The sequence below is a fragment of the Oncorhynchus mykiss genome, chromosome 10 (assembly GCF_013265735.2).
Source record: "Oncorhynchus mykiss isolate Arlee chromosome 10, USDA_OmykA_1.1, whole genome shotgun sequence".
NCBI classification, from domain to species: domain Eukaryota; kingdom Metazoa; phylum Chordata; class Actinopteri; order Salmoniformes; family Salmonidae; genus Oncorhynchus; species Oncorhynchus mykiss.
The window spans coordinates 45,199,883-45,220,980 of NC_048574.1; the positions used below are offsets into that span (position 1 = coordinate 45,199,883).

At 46.4% G+C, this 21,098-nt stretch overlaps 1 protein-coding gene across 2 annotated transcripts in view; it reads left to right on the top strand.

The window, feature by feature from the left end:
- Positions 1 to 801: 801 nt before the first annotated feature.
- Positions 802 to 21,098, top strand: part of LOC110534029 (neuronal migration protein doublecortin) — a 76,287-nt gene continuing 55,990 nt past the window's right edge. For both annotated transcript variants that reach the window (XM_036990428.1, XM_036990429.1), the window contains exons 1-2: positions 802 to 935; positions 12,690 to 13,113. In XM_036990428.1, the coding sequence (XP_036846323.1) occupies positions 12,753 to 13,113 (361 nt within the window). In that variant the 5' untranslated portion in view covers positions 802 to 935; positions 12,690 to 12,752. The remainder of the gene's footprint in view (positions 936 to 12,689; positions 13,114 to 21,098) is intronic.

The following is a 21,098-nucleotide window of genomic DNA, read 5'->3' on the forward strand; positions in this document are numbered from 1 at the left end:
ATTAGTCTCAAAGAGATGCACTCTGATGACTTTGTCTCAGTTCACTACGCACAAGACTGGATTGCATGACGAGTTAATACAAACACAGGTGCTCATAGACACCTCCACTTCCACCTGATACACACGGCAGATGCATCCCATATACAGAGGGTGGGTGACTGCAGTCCTGCTTTGTCTCTTATCTGGAAGGACATCAGCTCTTAGAGCTATCCTCTCTCCTCTATCTCTGGCAGTGGTGCACATAATGGGCTTTTACCTTCTGAATCCAGCTCACGCACACGCACACGCACACGCACACACACACACACACACACACACACACACACACACACACACACACACACACACACACACACACACACACACACATACTCAACTGCAAATGTATCAATTTATTATCCTGCTGTTTCTGCCTCTGGAAATATGCTGTAATATGTATGGTGTGAAAAGAGGCGCAACACCCACCCAGTTCAATCTGTTGTTAGGGATTATCAGCGCCACATTACCTTACAATAGAAGTGGTAAAATAGAGGAATGAAATGGAGGCATGATTTTCTCAAAACACAGGGATTAAATGCAGTTTTTCTTTCTTCAGATGAGTATTTATGATTTCATTAGGCAGCATTATAGCCTACATGGATATCTGAATTAGAACAAGTATTAATCATGACACAGTAATAGTCCGAAAGTAAACATTTTTGCAGCTTTGAAAAGGTTTACGTCATCCTTTTGTGAGAAATACCCTAACATACCGGTCTGTGCCATTGCCATGCTAGGGCGGATTCAGCAACGGTTGGCTTTAGGACCCAGCAGTGCAGCCGGTCAGGTATGCACAGCTCATGGACTAGAGCGAGGCAGACAAAGGCAAAAAGAGCTCGTGCCGCTTTCCTGCAGCATCCACACCCACCCACTTCGCTCCATACACTCCAGCGCGGGTGAGTACCGTTAGTGGGATACTATATATTTGGGTTAAACATAGTTAAATGGCCAAAAAATATTATTTTGGTATTTTACTTCTGTTTCTGACGGTGTGTTGATCTGTTGTTTTGATTATTGGACACTTCTGAGGATTGTTCGAATTGTAAGCTATTTAGGCAGTTAGCTGAGCAGGTGGTTGTAGGTGTGCGCGTACCCGTTAGTACACAACTAACACAGCTCATCTGTATGCAGGGTACTGCGACCACTGCACTGTTCTAAGATCATGGGCACTACTGATGGGGTTTCTTGTTACACAAATGAGAGAGGGAGTACAGAGAAACTTTTTTCTTTTTTTGAATATGACTTAAAACCAGCTAAAACTGGCTTAGTGTTACACAGATCAGCTGTGATGAGGATACAGAACGCTGGTGGGCAGGTAGAATGATCAGGTTTTTTTTTCTATGGGCGGCTGTAGTGGTGGGAATGGTGGTGGCACAGACCCAGGCTCACATCTCTGTGGTGCAGTTAGACATGTCACTATCACACAATATAACAGCCTTGCTGTCTATCTGCTTCAGTGTGCGCACTGCCCTGTGTTAGGTACGCCTGGTGAGAGCATGTATTATTTGACACATTAATAAAAAATATATATATTTAGGGTTTGAATGACATTAACTGTTGGGGTTGCCCAATGAGTAGGGGTCTGGACATTATGGGGATGGCAATTTAAATATTTCAATAGTTCGGGGCCACTCCTGTAATTTCTGCTCTGGTGGTGGGAATGCACTGGGGTGAGTCATTAGTCTAGTAATAACACTAGTATTGATACATTATATTAGTGTGCTCATGTTTGAATGCAGTATTACTAATAGTAGTGTAGTTTAGCACTACTGTAGTAGTAGTAGTAGTGATATAGTATTACTACAGCAGTAGTAGTAGTGATAGAGTAGTACTACATCAGTAGTAGTAATTATATAGTAGTACTACAGCAGAAGTGGTAGTGATATAGTATTACTACAGTAGTAGTAGTGATAGAGTAGTACTACAGCACTAGTAGTAGTGATACAGTACTACAGCAGTAGTAGTAGTGATATAGTACTACTACAGCAGTAGTAGTGATATAGTAGTACTTCAGCAGTAGTAGTAGTGATATAGTACTACAACAGTAGTAGTAGTGATATAGTATTACTACAGCAGTAGTAGTAGTGATATAGTAGTAATTCAGCAGTAGTAGTAGTGATATAGTACTACAGCAGTAGTAGTAGTGATACAGTATTACTACAGCAGTAGTAGTAGTGATATAGTATTACTACAGTAGTAGTAGTGATAGAGTAGTACTACAGCACTAGTAGTAGTGATACAGTATTACTACAGCAGTAGTAGTAGTGATATAGTATTACTACAGTAGTAGTAGTGATAGAATAGTACTACAGCAGTAGTAGTAGTGATATAGTATTACTACAGCAGTAGTAGTAGTGATATAGTAGTACTTCAGCAGTAGTAGTAGTGATATAGTACTACAGCAGTAGTAGTAGTGATATAGTATTACTACAGCAGTAGTAGTAGTGATATAGTAGTACTTCAGCAGTAGTAGTAGTGATATAGTATTACAGCACTAGTAGTAATGATACAGTATTACTACAGCTGAAGTAGTAGTGATATAGTATTACTACAGTAGTAGTAGTGATAGAGTAGTACTACAGCACTAGTAGTAGTGATACAGTATTACTTCAGCAGTAGTAGTAGTGATATAGTAGTACTTCAGCAGTAGTAGTAGTAGTAATATAGTACTACAGCAGTAGTAGTAGTGATATAGTATTACTACAGCAGTAGTAGTAGTGATATAGTAGTACTTCAGCAGTAGTAGTAGTGATATAGTACTACAGCAGTAGTAGTAGTGATACAGTATTACTACAGCAGTAGTAGTAGTGATATAGTAGTACTTCAGCAGTAGCAGTAGTGATATAGTTCTACAGCAGTAGTAGTAGTGATATAGTATTACTACAGCAGTAGTAGTAGTGATATAGTATTACTACAGCAGTAGTAGTAGTGATATATTATTACTATGGTAGTAGTAGTGATAGAGTAGTACTACAGTAGTAGAAGTAGTGATAGAGTAGTAGTACTACAGTAGTAGTAGTGATAGAGTAGTACTATATCAGTAGTAGTAGTGGTGATAGAGTAGTACTACAGTAGTAGTAGTAGTAGTGATAGAGTAGTACTACAGTAGTAGTAGTAGTGATATAGTAGTACTACAGCAGCAGTAGTAGTGTTAGAGTAGTACTACAGTTGTAGTAGTAGTGATAGAGTAGTACTACAGTAGTAGTAGTGATAGAGTAGTACTACAGTAGTAGATGTAGTGATAGAGTAGTACTACATCCGTAGTAGTAGTGATAGAGTAGTACCAAAGTAGTAGTAGTAGTTGTGATATAGTAGTACTTCAGCAGTAGTAGTAGTGATATAGTACTACAGCAGTAGTAGTAGTGATATAGTATTACTACAGCAGTAGTAGTGATATAGTATTACTACGGTAGTAGTAGTGATAGAGTAGTACTACAGTAGTAGAAGTAGTGATAGAGTAGTAGTACTACAGTAGTAGTAGTAGTGATAGAGTAGTACTATAACAGTAGTAGTAGTGATAGAGTAGTAATACAGTAGTAGTAGTAGTGATATAGTATTATTACAGCAGTAGTAGTAGTAGTGATAGAGTAGTACAGTAGTAGTAGTAGTGATAGAGTAGTACTGTATTAGTAGTAGTAGTGATAGAGTAGTACTACATCACTAGTAGGTGTGATTGAGTTGTACTACATCAGTAGTAGTAGAGATAGAGTAGTACTACATCAGTAGTAGTAGTGATATAATAGTATTACAGTAGTAGTAGTGATAGAGTAGTAATAGAGTAGTCGTAGTAGTAGTGATAGAGTAGTACTACATCAGCAGTAGTAGTGATTGATTAATACTAAAGTAGTAGTAGTAGTAGTGATATAGTAGTACTTCAGCAGTAGTAGTAGTGATATAGTACTACAGCAGTAGTAGTAGTGATATAGTATTACTACAGCAGTAGTAGTAGTGATATAGTATTACTACGGTATTAGTAGTGATAGAGTAGCACTACAGTAGTAGAAGTAGTGATAGAGTAGTAGTACTACAGTAGTAGTAGTAGTAGTGATAGAGTATTATTACAGCAGTAGTAGTAGTGATAGAGTAGTACTATAGTAGTAGTAGTAGTAGGGATAGAGTAGTACTACAGTAGTAGTGATAGACTAGTACTACATCACTAGTAGGTGTGATTGATTTGTACTACATCAGTAGTAGTAGTGATAGAGTAGTACTACAGCAGTAGTAGTGATATAATAGTACTACAGTAGTAGTAGTGATAGAGTAGTACTATAGTGGTAGTAGTCATAGAGTACTATAGTAGTAGTAGTAGTAGTGATAGAGTAGTACTACATCAGTAGTAGTAGTGATAGAGTAGTACTACAGTAGTCATAGTAGTGATATAGTAGTACTACAGCAGTAGTAGTGATAGAGTAGTACTATGGTAGTAGTAGTGATAGAGTAGTACTACATCACTAGTAGTAGTGATAGAGTAGTACCAATGTAGTAGTAGTGATAGAGTAGTACTATAGTAGTAGTAGTAGTGATAGAGTAGTATTACAGCAGTAGTAGTAGTGATAGAGTAGTACTACAGTAGTAGTAGTAGTGATAGAGTAGTACTACAGCAGTAGTAGTATTGATAGAGTAGTACTACAGCAGTAGTAGTAGTGATATAGTAGTACTACAGTAGTAGTGATATAGTATTACTACAGCAGTAGTAGTAGTGATAGAGTAGTACTACATCACTAGTAGTGGTGATAGAGTAGTACTACAGTAGTAGTAGTGATAGAGTAGTACTACATCACTAGTAGTAGTGATTGAGTAGTACCAAGGTAGTAGTAGTGATAGAGTAGTACTATAGTAGTAGTAGTATTGATAGAGTAGTATTACAGCAGTAGTAGTAGTGATAGAATAGTACTACATCGGTAGTAGTAGTGATATAGAATTGCTAAAGTAGTAGTAGTAGTGATAGAGTAGTACTACAGTAGTAGTAGTGATATAGTAGTATTGCAGCAGTAGTAGTAGTGATAGAATAGCACTACATCAGTAGTAGTAGTGATAGAGTAGTATTACATCAGTAGTAGTAGTGATAGTGTAGTGCTACAGTAGTAGTAGTAGTGATAGAGTAGTATTACATCAGTAGTAGTAGTGATAGTGTAGTGCTACAGTAGTAGTAGTAGTAGTGATAGAGTAGTACTACAGTAGTAGTAGTGATAGAGTAGTACTACAGTAGTAGTAGTGATAGAGTAGTACTACATCACTAGTAGTAGTGATATAGTAGTACTACATCAGTAGTAGTAGTGATATAGTATTACAGCAGTTGTAGTAGTGATAGGGTAGTACTACATCAGTCGTAGTGGTGATAGAGTAGTACTACAGTAGTAGTAGTAGTGATATAGTAGTAGTACTACAGTAGTAGTAGTGATAGAGTAGTACTATATCAGTAGTAGTAGTGATAGGGTAGTACTACATCAGTAGTAGTGGTGATAGAGTAGTACTACAGTAGTAGTTGTAGTGATATAGTAGTACTACAGTAGTAGTAGTGATAGAGTAGTACTATATCAGTAGTAGTAGTGATAGAGTAGTACTACAGTAGTAGTAGCAGTGATATAGTAGTACTACAGTAGTAATAGTAGTGAAAGTAATGGGGGTGTCTCTGTGAGACGATGGACTGTCTCCAGTGACGTCATGAGGAGAGGGTCAGTGATTTACCTCTCGGTCCATTATGGGAGCAGCTGGACTGGGAGCCAAGCACTTGTCTGTCAGGAGGAGTACCACTGCCCATAACCCATCCTACTCTGGTCCCTCCCTCGGTCCCACCCCAATCCCCATCCCATGCATCCCAAGGCCTGGCTGTCATAAAACCCCAGTCAGACGCCGTGCTCTGCAGGTCGAGGGTGGGCGGGGGAGGGGTGGTCCCAGCCACATCCCTGGGTGGGGACAATGTGGTCCTCTGTTTATCTCCATGAAGGGCACATATGTGTTTCGGGGCTATTGAGGGATTAGGGGAGGAGGACATATAAATCACAATCAGTATTTCACCATTAAAAGCAGTGAGTTTCATGGCCTTTGCCATTGGGGCGTTGGCAGTCTCACACAATCACTGTTTACGCAGAAACGGGTTAACGTGTCCCTGTTAAACCATGGAGTCTAAATGGGGTTGCCATTACCCAGCAGCTCAGCTAATTGTATGTGGAGAGAGTTGGGTGATAGAGGTGTGGAGATGTTGAGGGGTTAGGCTGCCTGCATGTCTTTGTCTTTGTCTGAGCTTATCGAGATGTGGTCACTGGTCACAGCCACTAGGTGTGGATTTGGCAGGAAGTGGCCAGGCTTTAATTGGTAAATCTGCTTCAAGGCCTGGACTCTTGTCTGTCTGTCTGTCTGTCCGTCCATCCGTCCGTCCCCCTGGCACAGATCCGAGCTTTAGAAGTCACAGGGAGCAGCTTCTAGTCTACACAATGATGACCAAGGTGGACTGAATGTGTTGACATAACAACGTGTGCCAACTCCTGGGTTGATCAGTGGTCAGATATACACTAACATCATCTCCCTCCCCAGGTGTGGGTCTGTGTTTTTGTACATACTGGAAACTGGGTTGGGTAGGGGCATGGTGAATAGGGGCAGATACTTTGCTACTGTCAGGTGGCTGTTTTTTTTTTTTTTAGATAGGGGATTTCAGTCCCACCAATAATCAAACCGACAACCCCAGTTCTAACCCCGAGAAATCCAATAATTGTCCAGCTAAATATAACTAGGACACAGGGTGTGTGTGCTGTTTAAAAGTTGATTCCACCACATGGTGCACTGAGGTGCACTATAGGTGCCACGTTAGAATGGGACACCGTTACGCGTTTCATCCAAGACTCAGTCTGTATCAGCGAATTACCGAATCGTCGATCGTCTACATATCAATCAGTGTTCACAAACAATAGTCTGAAGAATCCGTTTGTGGAGTTCGTTGTACCTGAGTGAAGCAGGCCACCACAGCAGCTCTGGAAGGGTGTCAGTTAGTCACCAGTGAATCAGTTGTGATTCTGCTCCTCTAACCCTATTCTTAAACACAGGCCTGCTTCTGCTACATTTCTCCAGAGAGCAGCACCTCCAGCCTCGTTCTTATACTAATACTGCATTAAGAATTTAGCAGACAAATCTCATTCTCGACAGGATATAGAAGTGCCCCAGGGGCCTCACAACAGGAACAATATATATTTTTTTTAGATGGGATGAGTTAAGGTCACATGAAAAGGGCTTCTCCTGGGATGTCATCAGGCAGGGGGATGTGGTGTAGATGGGGGGGGGGGGGGGGGGGGTGCTGTTATGTGTCTTGTTCCCTCTGGCATCTGTTCTGTTGTGTCCACTCCAGGAAGGGGATGTGGTCTCGGTGGGGGCTCCAGAGGACGGGGCTCAGTGGGCTGTGGGGAGGAGGTCAGGTTGTCAAAGATGACTGCTGTTTATCATACATCACCTGCTCCTGCCTCCTGTAGCCGCCACACCTCCTGCCCACTTCAACACAACACCCTACTGGCCCGTATCCTGTGACTCAGACTGGGGGGCGATATTGACAAATGCTTTGTTTGTGAACGAGGGGCCTGAAAGCGGATAGGATTATTGACAAGTGATTATTGATCAGCATTGTTTAGAAGAGGCCATTTTGGGCAACTGAGTGTGAGGGGCTATTGACGATGGTTGAAAGATGTAGGAAATTGCATCATAGCGTTGTGTAGGACAAGGCCTGGAGCTAGACAGAGCACAATAGCCTATTGGGTGACACAGTGTATCCCAGGACACCCATATTGTCCCTAGAGTGGGGATTCTGTTGTACCTGATAGTTACTGTATTTTGATAGAAGATGTTGAAATAGAAAGAAATCTCATACCTGGTAACTTGTATTGTTAAAAACAAAGCCACTACTTCCTGTTATCTGCTGCGTGTCTTTACAGAGAAGATGTAAGCCTGATACAAATACAGCCAGACAGCCCAGACTTGGGTATCAGCACATTCTAGGCAGGTGTGGATGAGGTTCATCCCGCTGCAGCTAACCTCATTCATAGGTCATGTACAGTACAGTATGGCTGCTGTGTCTGTGTCTGCGTTTGTGTCTGTGTGTGTATCTGTGTTTGTATTTTTTCGTCTGTGTCTGCATTTGTGTCTGTGTGTGTATCTGTGTTTTGTATTTTTTGTCTGCGTTTGTGTCTGTGTGTGTATCTGTGTTTTGTATTTTTTGTCTGTGTCTGCATTTGTGTCTGTGTGTGTATCTGTGTTTTGTATTTTTTGTCTGCGTTTGTGTCTGTGTGTGTGTATCTGTGTTTTGTATTTTTCGTCTGTGTCTGCATTTGTGTCTGTGTGTGTATCTGTGTTTTGTATTTTTTGTCTGTGTCTGCATTTGTGTCTGTGTGTGTATCTGTGTTTTGTATTTTTCGTCTGTGCCTGCATTTGTGTCTGCGTTTGTGTCTGTGTGTATATCTGTGTTTTGTATTTTTTGTCTGCGTTTGTGTCTGTGTGTGTATCTGTGTTTTGTATTTTTTGTCTGCGTTTGTGTCTGTGTGTGTATCTGTGTTTTGTATTTTTTGTCTGTGTCTGCATTTGTGTCTGTGTGTGTATCTGTGTTTTGTATTTTTTGTCTGCGTTTGTGTCTGTGTGTGTATCTGTGTTTTGTATTTTTTGTCTGTGTCTGCATTTGTGTCTGTGTGTGTATCTGTGTTTTGTATTTTTTGTCTGCGTTTGTGTCTGTGTGTGTGTATCTGTGTTTTGTATTTTTCGTCTGTGTCTGCATTTGTGTCTGTGTGTGTATCTGTGTTTTGTATTTTTCGTCTGTGTCTGCATTTGTGTCTGTGTGTGTATCTGTGTTTTGTATTTTTTGTCTGTGTCTGCATTTGTGTCTGTGTGTGTATCTGTGTTTTGTATTTTTCGTCTGTGCCTGCATTTGTGTCTGCGTTTGTGTCTGTGTGTATATCTGTGTTTGTATTTTTCGTCTGTGCCTGCATTTGTGTCTGTGTGTGTATCTGTGTTTTGTATTTTTTTGTCTGTGTCTGCGTTTGTGTTTGTGTCTGTGTGTATATCTGTGTTTTGTATTTTCTGTCTGTGTCTGCGTTTGTGTCTGCGTTTGTGTCTGTGTGTATATCTGTGTTTGTATTTTTTGTGTGTGTCTGCGTTTGTGTCTGCGTTTGTGTCTGTGTGTATGTCTGTGTTAGTATTTTTTGTCTGTGTCTGCGTTTGTGTTTGTGGCTGTGCCAGACCACGTGTATACTGCTATAGTATTGCAGTGAGTCTTTGTTCTGTCATGCAGCAGCTACCATCAAGCTCTACTGTGTGGTCGTCATAACCACACATTTTCCATCTCCTACAGAGGAATTCTATTCATTTTGATTATATCACACAGAGATGGCTAATGAGATTCATTAGAAAGGGGGTTTTGTGTGTCGCTGTTTCGACGCAACCTGCCCCGCTGGAGTAGAACGACTCTGACGTGTTTCTTTGTCTGCTCTGCAGTCGGCTAGTTTTCACCGAAACGCTCGTTCCACTCATGAATGCCCGCCATGGAAAGGTTTTATTGGAGCGAACAGACAAACTGCCAGTCTGACCAGGGCAGGACTCCCAGCATGATCCAGGGTAGGGCGTGGCACCGATGACCTTCCCGATGCCTTCTTTCCTCCCACGGCGGAGAGACTCATGACTGGGGTGAGATGTGAACATGGCAGAGAGGGTGGCTGCTGGGTGCCCATTCAGAGTGGCACAGTAATGGGTGCTCTCTGCCCATTCAGAGTGGCACAGTAATGGGTACTCTCTGCCCATTCAGAGTGGCACAGTAATGGGTGCTCTCTGCCCATTCAGAGTGGCACAGTAATGGGTGCTCTCTGCCCATTCAGAGTGGCACAGTAATGGGTGGTCTCTGCCCATTCAGAGTGGCACAGTAATGGGTGCTCTCTGCCCATTCAGAGTGGCACAGTAATGGGTGGTCTCTGCCCATTCAGAGTGGCACAGTAATGGGTGCTCTCTGCCCATTCAGAGTGGCACAGTAATGGGTGCTCTCTGCCCATTCAGAGTGGCACAGTAATGGGTGGTCTCTGCCCATTCAGAGTGGCACAGTAATGGGTGCTCTATGCCCATTCAGAGTGGCCCAATAATGGGTGGTCTCTGCCCATTCAGAGTGGCACAGTAATGGGTGGTCTCTGCCCATTCAGAGTGGCACAGTAATGGGTGCTCTCTGCCCATTCAGAGTGGCACAGTAATGGGTGGTCTCTGCCCATTCAGAGTGGCACAGTAATGGGTGCTCTATGCCCATTCAGAGTGGCACAATCATGGTTGGTCTCTGCCCATTCAGAGTGGCACAGTAATGGGTGGTCTCTGCCCATTCAGAGTGGCACAGTAATGGGTGCTCTCTGCCCATTCAGAGTGGCACAGTAATGGGTGCTCTATGCCCATTCAGAGTGGCACAGTAATGGGTGCTCTCTTCCCATTCAGAGTGGCACAGTAATGGGTGGTCTATGCCCATTCAGAGTGGCACAGCAATGTGTGGTCTCTGCCCATTCAGAGTGGCACAGTAATGGGTGCTCTCTGCCCATTCAGAGTGGCACAGTAATGGGTGGTCTCTGCCCATTCAGAGTGGCACAGTAATGGGTGCTCTCTGCCCATTCAGAGTGGCACAGTAATGGGTGCTCTATGCCCATTCAGTGGCTGATCTCCTCATTATTCAAACTGCCTATTGCAAAGTTCCAGTCCAAACTGGGTAGCAGCAGACACTTCTCTGGCTAGCCAACCAGCCAGTCAGTCAGCCAGCCAGTCAGCCAGCCAGTCAGCCAGCCAGCCAGCCAGCCAGCTAGCTCCTCCCATCATGCATTCTTTTCTTCTGTCTTTTTGCAGAGGGAATAAAAAGGTCTGTTTGTGTTTAAAAAGAGCAGATGTTAGTGAAGAGTTCTGGCACTGCTTGCTGTGCTCTCTACCCCTCGCAGCGTCTAACCGAATGCTTTATATGCACTGCAGATTGTAACAGAGAGTCGAGACCCTGAAAGAGACCTGCTCATGCCTTTACACTAGTTATCCTATCTACCGATAACCAAAAACAAAAACCTCCCTTAGTACTGTTCTCTCTTGCAGTTATTTTTAGACCGGCTTCAGTTGCACATTGGATCACGCAACTTGTGGGTGTGTGACGCCTGTACCTTTACCCTGTGGTGTAGAGGATGAGTAACCGTTGAAAAGTGTGAATACGCCCTCGCACTTGGTGCTCAGCACCACAGAGAAGACTGGGACACCATCTACTTTACATCAGTGACTAACGCTCCAAACGTTCAGCTCAGCTCTCTTGTCCAAGAACCCTTAGCATGACGGTGCGGAGGTGGTTGATGAGAATGCTACAGTAGCTACATATCCTCCCCAGTCTGCCTGCTCATATCTCAGACTGGGATGATCCACCAATCCGGGATACTCCCGGGCATATTTCTGCCATATCTGTCTTTAAAAAGACCCATGAGGTGAAACACATTTTTTTGTAAGATATACGGCAAAATCCCCCCCCCCCCAAAAAAAAAAGCACGCCGCAAAGCATTAGCATGACACCGTGGCTGTATTGTTGTGAATCACTTGTAGATACCACGTCACTGACAGATACGACTGCGCTGTTGGAGCTAGGAACACAGGCGTTTAGCTCTACGCCCGCGGGAAACATCCGCTAAATATGTGTACGTGACCAATCAAATTTGACTGCCTTCGACGGCCGTAGTAAGGCAAAGAACAGAGACCAGAATCACACTTATGCACGTTTCCTGGAGCCCCGAGGAAAAGTTGTCTCGTTTCCTGTGAAAACATCCTGGTCAGACCACGCACCGCAGCTCACTCCGATGAGAGACCTTTTCACCAAAATATCACCCATCCACTGGGGCTTCTTAATAAGATCCTCTTGCTAGCCACGCTTCCGTTCCCATCTCCCAAGGGCCCGGGCTGAATGTAGGCCAGGACACTGGCAGCCTTGTCTGGCAGCTCTAGCTCTACATAAGACGTGTACAACTGATGTAGATGTTTAGTCCATAATGATATGTATGTTCAGAAGCTAATGGCCTTAGTTTTAGGGTCACTAAAGGGTTGTCAGGGCATGTGCTACTGAGTATTACTGCAGAGTGATTCTGTTCACTGGACATGAAATATTGATGCCCTGTTCAACTCGGAAACTTCCCAAATGAGGCTTGTGTCTCTGTCTCAGCTCCATGGCAGAACGTTCTCCAGTTGCTTCACACACACGCATGCGCGCGCGCACGCACACACACACGTACACGAGGGGCGGGAGGTTAACACACCTCTGTGTGTGTTTGTAAGGGGGGTGGGCTAATCGATAGTGAGGGCTGTAATTGATTGGGCTGGCCCGGCCTCTCTTCATCCTGCAGAAACCAGACACCCTCTGGAGGGACGGGGGGAGGGCTGGCTGGGTTTACTGCATGTGAACCCCAACACGCCCGTGGTGCACGGTGCACTATTGTATGAGAGGGATAGAGATGGAAAGTGATACCCACTGCAAGGGAATTTCACAGTGGCTAGATGGTGGAATGTTCAGGGATTTATTTCCCACTTTGGTATTCCGTCATTGAGAGTCTATGAGTTCATCCATGGAAATATATTTACCAATTCACCTTTTGTGTCCTGTATTTAACGTCGTTATAACGTTTTATTCCTCTCAATGCTAGACTCCCCAGAGCTCTCCACCTTCAGCACCCGTCTACCACGGACCCTCCCGGACCTCTGTTGCCATGGAGCTGGACTTTGGCCATTTCGACGAGCGAGACAAGCCCCGTAACCCGCGGGGCGGGCGCATGAACGGGCTGCCCAGCCCCACCCACAGCGCCCACTGCAGCTTCTACCGCACGCGCACCCTGCAGGCTCTCACCAACGAGAAGAAGGCCAAGAAGGTGCGGTTCTACCGCAACGGAGACCGCTACTTCAAGGGCATTGTGTACGCCGTGGCCGTGGAACGCTTCCGCACCTTCGACGCCCTCTTGGCCGACCTGACGCGCTCCCTCTCCGATCACATCAACCTTCCCCAGGGGGTCCGCTTCATCTTCTCCATCGACGGAACGCGCAAGATCACCACCATGGACGAGCTGGAGGAAGGTGAGCTCACAGGGGGGCTGGGTGGTAGGTAGGGGGGGTCATGGACGAGCTGGAGGAAGGTGAGCTCACAGGGGGGCTGGGTGGTAGGTAGGGGGGGTCATGGACGAGCTGGAGGAAGGTGAGCTCACAGGGGGGCTGGGTGGTAGGTAGGGAATGGGGGGGGTCATGGACGAGCTGGAGGAAGGTGAGCTCACAGGGGGGCTGGGTGGTAGGTAGGGAATGGGGGGTGGGGTGGGGTCATGGACGAGCTGGAGGAAGGTGAGCACACAGGGGGGCTGGGTGGTAGGTAGGGAATGGGGGTGGGGGGGGTCATGGACGAGCTGGAGGAAGGTGAGCTCACAGGGGAGCTGGGTGGTAGGTAGGGAATGGGGGGTGGGGTGGGTCATGGACGAGCTGGAGGAAGGTGAGCTCACAGGGGGGCTGGGTGGTAGGTAGGGAATGGGGGGTGGGGGGGTCATGGACGAGCTGGAGGAAGGTGAGCTCACAGGGGGCTGGGTGGTAGGTAGGGAATGGAGGGCGGTCATGGACGAGCTGGAGGAAGGTGAGCTCACAGGGGGGCTGAGTGGTAGGTAAGGAATGGGGGGGGGTCATGGACGAGCTGGAGGAAGGTGAGCTCACAGGGGGCCTGGGTGGTAGGTAGGGAACAGGGGGTGGGTCATGGACGAGCTGGAGGAAGGTGAGCTCACAGGGGGGCTGGGTGGTAGGTAGGGAATGGGGGGGTCATCATAGTTCAGTGTTATTACATGTTTAGACTCCTCGTAGTCCTCTTTTTTTGTGCTTAGTTTCCCTCTGTGAGTGAACCTTATCATTCTACGGTCTGTTAATGTGATGGTGAAAGGTTACACAGCAGTAGCCTGATGGAGATCACCAGCCGAGTGTGCCATCGCCTGTAACGCTGGAAAGATCGTCTTCTGCTATGAGATTAAGAGACTGTCTGGCCGGTCGAGCTGTAATCTGTAATCGGCTGTAATCGCAATATATATTACATACGATAATCCGTTTACTGTGGGATGGAGCCGTGGGGACAGTATGCTAGGCTAGTTTACACAGTGTCCTCCAGAGACTCTGCCACTCTGCTAAATGCCGGTAGTTAGTGAGCAGCCGAGCAGTCACGACAGTCATGCTGTTTAGCCTCAATAATTCATACCAGGGATTCACTCAGCGCCCCAGGAGCCACAGAGCAGTGGTCTCAGTATGTCTGGAGCAGACCTATCACAGCATCAGAACATCAGCTAGGTGGACTCTCCTAACATGTGGAGCTGTGGTTGTGCTAGAATACTTCTATGTTGGCGTAACACTTTACTACTCTCTTCTGGGGAAAACGGGTTCCAAAAAGAGTTCTTCGGCTGTCCCATGTAGAACCCTCTGTGAACAGGGTCCTACATGGAACCCAAAAGGCTTCTACCTGGAACCAAAAGGGTTCGACCTGGAAGTGAAATGGGTTCTTCAAAGGGTTCTCTTATGCGGACAGCCGAATAACCATTTTAGGTTCTAGATAGCACCTTTGTTTTCAAGCGTGTGCCACTGTTATGACTGCTTTACTGTATCCCCGGGTCTCTCTGAAGGCTAATGGAGTAGGATAATGATGCATTTTACTGTATCCCCGGGTCTCTCTGAAGGCTAATGGAGTAGGATAATGATGCATTTTACTGTATCCCCGGGTCTCTCTGAAGGCTAATGGAGTAGGATAATGATGCATTTTACTGTATCCCCGGGTCTCTCTGAAGGCTAATGGAGTAGGATAATGATGCATTTTACTGTATCCCCGGGTCTCTCTGAAGGCTAATGGAGTAGGATAATGATGCATTTTACTGTATCCCCGGGTCTCTCTGAAGGCTAATGGAGTAGGATAATGATGCATTTTACTGTATCCCCAGGTTTTTCTGAAGGCTAATGGAGTAGGATAATGATGCATTTTACTGTATCCCCGGGTCTCTCTGAAGGCTAATGGAGTAGGATAATTATGCATTCAACTGTATCCCCGGGTCTCTCTGAAGGCTAATGGAGTAGGATAATGATGCATTTTACTGTATCCCCGGGTCTCTCTGAAGGCTAATGGAGTAGGATAATGATACATTTTTCTGTATCCCCGGGTCTCTCTGAAGGCTAATGGAGTAGGATAATGATGCATTTTACTGTATCCCCGGGTCTTTATGAAGGCTAATGGAGTAGGATAATGATGCATTTTACTGTATCCCCGGGTCTCTCTGAAGGCTAATGGAGTAGGATAATGATGCATTTTACTGTCAACCTGATCACCCTCGTCCTTTATCGTCACCATCCTCATTGTCAGTAGGGTGGATACAATTGTCATTGATATGCATGGCATCTCGGTGGCATGTACACGTGGAATTCTCCCCAACGGAAGTGTAGACTAGAGCCTTTACAGCAGTGAGAGGGCTTGGCAGCCAGGAATTGGAAAACGGTTCCTAAATGGAGCCTGTTGGAGCCACCCATCCCCCTGGAAGCTGGAGCTCAGGCATCATTCTGTTTGAGGAGCAGACAGACGTGGGTCTCTGCCCGTTTCCTTGGCTTGATGTAACGTCTCCTCCCCTCATTACGGGGACTCCTCCACCTTTGATCTGAGCACTGAGTCTCAGACTCTGCAGACTTATCCACAGGGGAGTCTTCCAGTCAGATCCGCAATCTCCCTGTGGCTGAAGCAGGATATCATGAAGGCTGCTGGTTCTCTTACTGTGTCATATTAATATCCCCTCAACAGCAGGAGTACAGCAGCAGTACATTATTCCTTGTTTTTGAGGGGTTCTGTAACTGTATATGAAACAGGCTCTGCCGGGAATTAAGTGATACATAGTCTGGGGAGACTGACCGGTAGGTGGAGCAGAGCCCCCCCAGCTGGTTCCCTGTACAGGGAGAGGGAAACAGGAGGCTTCCCCCCCAGCTGGTTCTCTGTACAGGGAGAGGGAAACAGGAGGCTTCCCTCCCCAGCTGGTTCTCTGTACAGGGAGAGGGAAACAGGAGGCCTCCCTCCCCAGCTGGTTCCCTGTACAGGGAGAGGGAAACAGGAGGCTTCCCTCCCCAGCTGGTTCTCTGTACAGGGAGAGGGAAACAGGAGGCCTCCCGCCCCAGCTGGTTCCCTGTACAGGGAGAGGGAAACAGGAGGCCTCCCTCCCCAGCTGGTTCCCTGTACAGGGAGAGGGAAACAAGAGGCCTCCCTCCCCAGCTGGTTCCCTGTACAGGGAGAGGGAAACAGGAGGCCTCCCTCCCCAGCTGGTTCCCTGTACAGGGAGAGGGAAACAGGAGGCCTCCCTCCCAGCTGGTTCCCTGTACAGGGAGAGGGAAGCAGGAGGCCTCCCTCCCCAGCTGGTTCCCTGTACAGGGAGAGGGAAACAGGAGGCCTCCCTCCCCAGCTGGTTCCCTGTACAGGGAGAGGGAAACAGGAGGCCTCACTCCCCAGCTGGTTCCCTGTACAGAGAGAGGGAAACAGGAGGCCTCCCTCCCCAGCTGGTTCCCTGTACATTGAGAGGGAAACAGGAGGCCTCCCTCCCCAGCTGGTTCCCTGTACAGGGAGAGGGAAACAGGAGGCCTCCCTCCCCAGCTGGTTCCCTGTACAGGGAGAGGGAAACAGGAGGCCTCCCTCCCCAGCTGGTTCCCTGTACAGGGAGAGGGAAACAGGAGGCCTCCCTCCCCAGCTGGTTCCCTGTACAGGGAGAGGGAAACAAGTGGCCTCCCTCCCCAGCTGGTTCCCTGTACAGGGAGAGGGAAACAGGAGGCCTCCCTTCCCAGCTGGTTCCCTGTACAGGGAGAGGGAAACAAGAGGCCTCCCTCCCCAGCTGGTTCCCTGTACAGGGAGAGGGAAACAGGAGGCCTCCCTCCCCAGCTGGTTCTCTGTACAGGGAGAGGGAAACAGGAGGCCTCCCTCCTAGCTCTGTGTAATGTTGCTGCCTTCCAGGGGAAATGGATCATATTGTGGCCCATTAATAGAATAGAAATAGATGTTACTGCTACTTAGCGTTATGAAACGTTTCAGCTGATGTTATGCTGCCAGATTGGGCGTTTGCCTGCTGGGAAAGGCTCTACGGTCATTAAAAGGGATGATTTGAGGAAAAGAAAGAGAGTCTGCATGTTTGGAGTACAACCACAGAGGAAGATACAGTAAAAGCGAGGACAAGTTATAAACCAATGAGGGTAGGACCATGAAAAATAAATGAGTAGTGAATGATTCTGTTCTATGTCGACCTTGTCAGTGGATTTTCTCTACCTTTGGGTTCCTTACCTTGAGACCACACTCCTCAGAGTAGGAGAACCCTGTAATCTTACGCAATGGCTTGTCCTCTCGACACGTGTGACCTGGGAATTCAGTGTCCTCTGCCAGTGCTGTTTAAGTCTCTCCCTGAACGCCATCTGCCCCGGAGGCAGAGTTTTTCAATTACACTCAACACCCCTGGCTAATTGTGCTGTTCACTTCCCCTCCCCTTGATGCCCTCACTTCCTCCTTTCTTCCTCTCTGACACATCAACCCTTCTGTCTTCTAATCTTTCTGCTCGTCTCTTTTATGACGGGAATGAATAGGAACAGAATTGGCAGAATTATTTTCCAAAAAGCTTGGAAGCCCTAGAGGTTGTTTTTTTTTTTCTAGGAAAGGGGCTTGGAGGGGGGGGTGAAATGAGGCTGGGATTATGCAAATTATACAAAGACATAAACCCTGGCTTAATTTGATCAAAATGAGGTGATCATCTCTTCCATTTGAGCTGCTTAGGAATGAGAGGGGGGGGGGGGGGGCTTCCGGGTGTGACTTGGGGGTGTTTGTGTACTGTGTGTGTGGGGTGGCCCCGGCGGGCCAGAGGAGACAAGGTATGTCACAGCAGGGAGAGTGAGTGAGATGGTTTGCTTGTGTGTGTGTGTGTGTGTGTGTTTCTGCAAGAGAGCGAGTTGTATGTATGTATGAACGTGGGGTGGCGAGAGGAGGGCAGTTCACCTTGCTGCTCTTCCTCTTTCGGGAGATAACGAACAAGGGGCGGCAGGTAGCCTAGTGTTTAGAGTGTTGAAAAGTCGCAGGATCGAATCCCCGAGCCGACGAGGTACAAAATCTGTCGTTCTGCCCCTGAACAAGGCCGTTAACCCACTGTTCCTAGGCCGTCATTGAAAATACGAATTTGTTCTTTAACTGACTCGTTAAATGAAGGTTAAATAGAAACTCCTCTGCACTGTATTATCCCCACTGCCCTTTGTATGGTGCTGCTGTGGCACAGGGAGGGAGCCCTTAGCCGATGGATGTCCCCTGGATCTCCCTGAGAGACTGTCTGACTGTCTGGGGAAATGGAAATGAAGGAACGATTGGTGGAGAATTGACGTTGAGAATGTTTTATTCGAAAAAGAAAGACGGAGGGTGTTATGAAAAACAGACAGAGAGATGGGGAAAGGGTGGAGGAGGTGTGGCTGGCTGCTCCTCTTTCTCATTTAGGTCACTTACACAGTGCAGTGCATGTAGGGAAAGCAGCCCAGGCAGCTGAGGAAGGCTTACACGATACATGATACAGTATTAGCCTGAGCCAGCTGCCACACCACCTTACTAGTCCTTACTGTACTCTACCGTAAAGAGTCATTAAGAGCTCAGCCCAAGCTGCCAGTCCACCCAGGCAGAAGGCTTAGTGGGACTGGCTGACTCTTGTCCTTAGGTGAAATCAGGACCCGCTTACCTGGGTGGAAGAGTCGAGCACTGCCATTTACACTGTTGCTGGGCAGTATGCCTACAGTGTAGATTTGCTCAGCCATAATAGTAACTCCGATGTAAATGTATTGTAGGAGGTAGTTGTCCCCCGTCCTTCTACTGAATCTGTATGATCCGATGGAAGAGAGCTGTGTGCGTAAGGAGTGCCCTCTAGGTAGGTGCTGTCATAACGCTCTTTAAAGGGCTGTCTCTGCTGTCTCGATGCACCACTACACAGGACAGCCACCGTTTCAGACGCAGGGTTCTCTCTCACAAGCGCGAGCCTAATTTATTCAGTTTCCATTGGAAAAACATCTGCATAAATATACTTAAGAGTACGTTGGATCTCATGACACGTGTCATTTTTTTTTTTTTAGCAGCGCAGGTGGGAAGAAGACACAGACGTCTAGCAGAAATTCAGATTAGTATTCCGGCTAGACGGCGTTCATTTTAGACTCAACTCATTCACGTGCTTAGCCAAAGTCCCCTTCTTTTCGGTGGGGGGAGGGGAACATCTTACATTCCTTTATGAGTTCTCCAGGGATGTGCCTGCCATACAGTAGGATATACATGATCCTGTCTCAGTGACAGCACTGGCTTTGCCTTCACCGTGTGCTGTCTGGGAGAAATGCAGTGAGTATAACGAGTAGCCCTGTCAACCATGGAGAATGGAGATGCCTGTGCACATACACCCACCCACACAGGCAGATCTGGGAGAGTTGTGGGCCGACTCTGTGGAAGCAGAAGCCCCACTGATTTTCTAAGTGACGAAAAGCTTCGTTTTTTGTCGTATTTCAGTATTTGGATAGAGTTATGTTACACTACCTGTGTTACAAAACCAGCTAGCTAACCTACTGGTATTGCTACACTCGCTAAGTCTAGGGGCCCTAGGCCTAAACGGTCTGTGACCTGATTTAAGGTGTGCACTTATGTGAGACGTCAGAGTATGCAGACCGCGTTGTATGCATGTGGACCCCAGGACCCCAAAAGTCCTCGTCGCAGCGAGTTACTTTGTTTGAGTGGTTGCAGGCAGTCCACTGTGATGTGACTCTATTTCAAATGTTCTTACAGATGTGGGTTGTTCATTTGATCACTCTTTTGTTGCTGGGAATTGTCCCACACAGCACGAAATGCAAACTCGTAGTGTATTCAAGGTTTTAAAAATACACATAATAATCATAATAATCACATTTCCTGTTGCTGCAGGATTATTTTCCTGCTGTAGCAAACTGGCTCAAATTAAGATTCTACATCTGTAAAAAAAAAAAAAAAAATGTATATAGTTTCTACCCGTCGTCGGATCCCCTGGTAACACTGCTCTGCTGTTTGCCCTGTCCTCTGGTGTGTCATTGCTGCTCTGTCCCCTAGCTATCTCTCATCACCAGCCTCACATTACTGATGAGGTTTGTCTCCCAGCTGTTGCTCCTGTTTGCAGATTCCGTCTGTCTTTTCTCTGCATCGCTTCCTCTCTCAGGGACAGGGATCATCAGTTTATCCACTGACTGTCCTGCCTCTCCTCTCCCCTACCTGTAAACATTACACTCTCATTTTCAGTCCCTTTTACTTACCTAGTCTCTATGTATATAAAATGTTTATCCCCGAGTCTCTGAACTGCAGGGCGGTATAGGCGTTATCCTGTCAGTGGTCTAAAGCGGTGGCTCCCAATGTTTTTCGGTTACTGTACCACCAGGAACTGCCCAGGAATACCCCTGATTTACACCCCCCCCCCCCCCCCCCATGCGCATTTTAGCAGAAGGATGGTCTTATGAGTCTTCTCAAGTACCCCCTGTGGATAGGCCAAGTAACCACTGGTCTATAGAGAAGACTATACTGTAGCTGGCCTGGAGTAACCAAACCGCTGAGCCACAGTGACAGGTCCCATTACACTCTCCTCCTACGGAACACTACCTACAGGTCACAGTCGACCAATTATGGAGTTTTGGCCTGCTTTGTGACATCACCAGGCGACCAATTATTGAATTTTAGCCTGCCTTGTGACATCACCAGGCGACCAATTATTGAGTTTTAGCCTGCCTTGTGACATCATCAATTATTAACTAATTGATCGCTTGGTGATGTCACAAGGCAGGCCAAAACTCCAGAAAGAGAGTTCCAAAACCTCTGCCAATAACCGCTACAGTAGTTTTCAGTTCACCCTTCCCCAGTCAGACCACTCCCAGACAGTCCTAGCAAAGGACTTCTCTTGCTTGAGAAGTTTCAATGTGCTAAGAATCAAATGTATTCCCCCTTTTTGACAATTTTCACAAAAAATAATCACAGTAGCTAGGTTTTCATCCAATTGGCGACAGATTTC